The sequence below is a fragment of the Echinococcus granulosus genome (assembly GCF_000524195.1).
Source record: "Echinococcus granulosus chromosome Unknown EG_S00223, whole genome shotgun sequence".
Taxonomy (NCBI): Eukaryota; Metazoa; Platyhelminthes; class Cestoda; order Cyclophyllidea; family Taeniidae; genus Echinococcus; species Echinococcus granulosus.
The window spans coordinates 35,847-40,570 of record NW_020170603.1 but is presented as its reverse complement, the minus strand read 5'-3'; the positions used below and the strand labels follow the sequence as shown (position 1 = coordinate 40,570).

The 4,724-nt window shown below is 39.6% G+C and overlaps 1 protein-coding gene across 1 annotated transcript; it reads right to left on the bottom strand. All coding sequences in view use genetic code 11, as the record gives it.

Annotated features, from left to right (window-relative positions):
• On the bottom strand, positions 1-2,678 carry EGR_10468 (hypothetical protein; the record flags this gene model as incomplete). The annotated part of the gene is made up of 3 exons (XM_024499717.1): positions 1-56; positions 2,251-2,408; positions 2,512-2,678. The coding sequence occupies 3 exons, from the start codon at positions 2,676-2,678 to the stop codon at positions 1-3; spliced, it is 381 nt and encodes a 126-aa protein (XP_024345865.1).
• Between the last annotated feature and the right edge of the window lie 2,046 nt (positions 2,679-4,724).

The window sequence follows — 4,724 nt, the reverse complement described above, 5'->3', positions numbered from 1 at the left end:
TTAAGCTTTTTTATAATAAATATTTACAGCAAAGCATATTTGACTGAATTTTATTGCTGTGTATTTTATACATAATTACGAAGTGCCTAAACTTATAACCCTGCGGCAGATGTACCGTGACAGCCTACTATTTTTGAATGGTAAATAATGGTAAACCTACGACTTAATAAATTTAACTTGGAGCTTACCTCGCGGGCTCAGGGAAATAGCCCCAAGTGAATTTGTAAAGCCTGCGGTCTTATGTGTCATATTGATTAAAATCTACCTGTAGAATTGCAGGGGAGAATGTGTGAAAGCGGCCACTTTGTCATTTTAGATAAGAAGATAGATTAAAGCATTTATCTTGGCAATTTTGACTAGAATCGAGTGTCAAAAATCAGGCGGGTGCTTTTATCTTTTTATTATCGAGTTGTTATGGTAAATGGATGAAATGTGTAAGGAGGAGATTACTCAGCCATCCGCAACATGGTTGTGGATACAAAGGCAATTTGGTTTCAGATCATCTTTTGAAGAGTCTCTTTATGCAGGTCAAGGTCTCTTTTAGCAGGAAAGGTCAACCAAAGTCCGCTCCCACGCATCTCCGCTTTCGCACTACGTCCCCATGAAGTTCATTACTAAGACCACTGTCTGAAGGTGGTGCATCAACACGTTAGGTCCTACCCTTTATCCCACTGAGCCCACTCAGGTAAATACACTTTTTAAGGATGGTGCTTAAAATAGTGTTTAAGCACTGAGATACCCGATCACTGAAATGTGGTATTGACTAATATTTGAGAAGAACATTTTATACTTACAAAATTGTATATGTGATATCAAGAGCAACTTTTTTTTTATTTTGCCATCAATATGAATCCCCCTTTCGTTAATCCAATTTTTAGGCCAAAATCAACATACAAATGCCGTTGGACCGTTACTAAAATGTGGATGGCTTCCTGCATGCCTGATTTTCCCCTATTTATGTGAAGACATTGGGCAGTCAAGATAGTTGCAAACAATTTCGGGCACATCAGCCAAGTTGTCTTGCGGTTTTTGGAGCTAAAATCATTAAAATTAATTAAAAAAACACTTTTTTATCGCTTTGGAAATTCTTATTCTGAGGTCAAGTTTATCACCCTAGGGGAAAATTGGTAACAGCTATTCCGATAGACTAAACGCTTAAAATGAATCTTTGCTATTTTGGAAAGACATGTATGCAATTTAACTAACTTCAAAGCCGTTTAAAAAGAATTTGTGGCGTTACAAGCACATGCAAGCTGATCTTGAGCTGAGATGAGCATAAGGTTTTGAAAGGTCACATAGCTAAAAGCATCCACTCCAGGTTACTAGGCTGGTCTAGAGATTACCTGAGTTCGCAAAATCAAACCACAAGTCTCAAGCTGGTAAGTATAACGTAAATCTCCTTGGTATCGAGTTCACACGAATTGAGCACCCAAATGTTCAAATTTCATTATCCTCTGGTCTGCGTCTTTATACCTTAAGGACGATTGGCAATGCATTAGTGAAACAAGGGAACACCTTGAGTTAACTCTACTGACAATCGTAAAAGGAGACATATGATTGGCTCACTGCGACATCTGGTTCATTAAGGACTTGGCACACAACCAATTAATTCAGGTCGAAGTTTACTTCGAGGCATATTTTGCGATTACTATCGTTTAAAGCATATTTATACCACAAGATCGGGTCAATATATCATCTCTCGGCCGTGTTTTTAGCCATAAATTTTATTAATCATTCGATTAGGCCCTTCTGTCTCATGTATTTCCAATAAAACAGAAGTCGAATGATGCATTTTTGCTCGGATAAATTCGACAACGGTTCATTTTGAACTGTTATTTGAAAAGGCTTCTCGAAAACATTGCACAGCGAAATAACAGGAAATGTTTGAATGATAGTAATGGAGCTTATAACGTGATTCGAGATATTTGAAGGTCCAGTCTAATGGAAGTCACAAATATTCATCGTAAACTTAACATTTATGGTTCTAGTTAGAAAGTTTTCTTTTGCTGGTACGCTTTGATGTAGTTCGACTTTTTAGCTTCCTGGCATGAAATTTTTCAGAGTGGACAATACATATTAAGTTTATAAGTGAACAAACTTGAATTCCACGCAAGCACAGGTACTTTCCATCCCAGTCCCTATACAAACGAATTCACTAAAGTGCTCACAAATTTCGGCAGCTTCGTTTCTAAACAAATGCATCAAGAGCAGTTGATACACCTGCCTTGGTGTATTATTCAGTAGCCTAACTTTCGCCTTGGATACGATCAAAAATTTCGTTGTTGTGAATCTGGTAGACAGCTTTTTCAGCTGATCTAAACATTTTTCCAAGGCTCCATTGGGTCCTACTACGTTTCCATTGTGTGACTTCAGTTACATCGCTAAATAAAGGGAGAAAGTTATATTTTCTGGGATTTTTATTAAAAAAGCCAATTATTCAAAAACTGTTTTGGTAGCCATTTTCAAACCAATTTAAGAAAAAGGCTCAAGCTGTTTAGACAAATAAGTTACTTCGTTGCTACTGCTAAATTTAGGCACTTTTTTATTGATGTGTCTTTTCTCAAACAATCTTTATACTTCCCATTGTACTGTTTTATTTTGAATCTAGTTTTTCTAGGAACAATGGCCATTTGCCAATGAATATTCAGCTTCCATTCCAGTTTAGACCTCTGTGGCATAATTTATTCTTATCTAAGAAGTAGAAAAGTAGGAGTGGCTTTCACGGTTGCTGTTTTAGTATTTTAATTACTAATTCAATTCTTTGGTGCCTTAGCCTAGCATTTGTGGCTTCCTAGTCAAATGGACAAATCGTGCGGTTTGTTTGACTGAAGCAGTCTATGATTTATTTTGTGTATAAAAGGGATTCTGATGTTTTTATGATACACAAAGTAAATAACTTAATTGTAATACGATAGTGGTTTGCCCTTCGGTATTGGTGAGGCGCGACTTTGGACTTCGAATTAGCCCTCTTGTACCTCGCTGGGTGGGTTGGCCTTTCGGGCCATGCCAATAGCCCAGACACCTTCTCTATGCTGAATACATATATTCTGCCCGAGTATTATGTCTTCTTTCGCCTTCAGGGGGTCTCGGGACGCTACACTGGTGGCAGCGGGAAGCGAACCCATCTTAAAGGGCATGTATCCTTAGTGGAGCGGGGAGAATGGTGATGATCCCTAATAGAAGGGTTGATGTTGACGTCCACCTTCGGCATCTCTCTCAGTCCCGTGTTCTGTAGAAAAGCTATTAACAACAGAAGCGACACTAGCCGTGAACCATCTGGAAGCTTCGTTACGGATTTTCCTTACCGTCCCCCCTGAACCTGTATTAAATCCCATCCTTCCTTACCGAAATCTACTTTTGAGCCAGTGTCCCTACATCCATCTATGGATACACATGATGGCCGGCGCAATTCCCCGTCCTGAATCAGATCCCTAAACAGGACGAAACTCCGGATCCAGTCAAGCCGCCAAGAGGGATCAGTGACGTTGAGGTCAAGTATCCCCCCAGTTGCGCGCTAATTTGGTGGCTGGCACGGTCGGATCGTGGGTGTTTCCTTACAGCACCGACTACGTTGTAATGGCTGACGCAGAAGGTTGACCTGCGGAAGCGCCGGGGACGACATTCAAAAGAGGAGGGAGGCCATGTAATACGATAGTGGTTTATCCCTCGGCATTGGTGAGGCGCCACTTTTGTACTTTGAATTAGTCCCCTTGTACCTCGCTGGGTGGGCTGGCCTTTCGGGCCATGCCAATAGCCCAGATATCGTCTCTGCGCTGAATATATATCCTGCCCGAGTATTGTGTCTTCTTTCGTCTACAGGGAGTCTCGGGACGCTGCATAATAGTATATTTTACCTACATCAAGTAGTGAATTTGAAATATGGACTGTAACTAAATTCCTTAAAAAATAAAAGTGCTTTGTTTTGGCCCATTTATCGGGAAGGTGGTCTTCAATCTATCATTTCTATCAACGAGCAACAGTTATGGCTCGCGAATATTGTTTCCGGGCACCAATTTCTGTGTGGATGGCCAAACCTTTGAATTACTTATCTTGTACATTTGCAAATGCTCACAAGCACGGCAAAGTGCAGAAAATGTCAGAATCTTCCTTAATACTCACATTTATGAGCACCTTTAAATAAAATGGAGTCAATCGTGATGTGAAAGAATATCTCTTCAGTCAATATAATTCTGAAAACCTCATTATTTCTCTAAAGGAACGAGTTATTATGTTCCCTTATTTATATCCGAAGCAGAGAGTTTCGCTTTCTAATGTTAAAGCTCTTACTTTGTCTGTAGAATGCCAATAAACAAACCAAATTACTGCCTTGTCAGCCAGCACAGTGGTTGGTTAAAGAATAATCGCATTCGCAAAGCCCAACGCATTCTTTCAATAGGCTTCATGCTCTCGAAACTCGTGGTGCCATTAGAATACTTTGGACGAAGTGTTAGCTTTAACGTAAAAATACAGGAAATAAAGTAAGAAAGTAAACAGCAGTTGGTAACCAAGCGCACAACTTCTTAGCTTGTAGAAACGCCGAATTTCAAATTGCGTCCTACTTTATCTGCATCAGTAGCTGGATTGTACCACATCATTATACCAGCATTGTAACCAAAAAGCTGCGTTTGTAGTAAAGGATAACTTTAATTAAGGCGTATTACTGCCTCCGTTTACGTCTAAGGTTTTATGAAAAAAATGCATATATTTTGTAGATGGGATGTGTA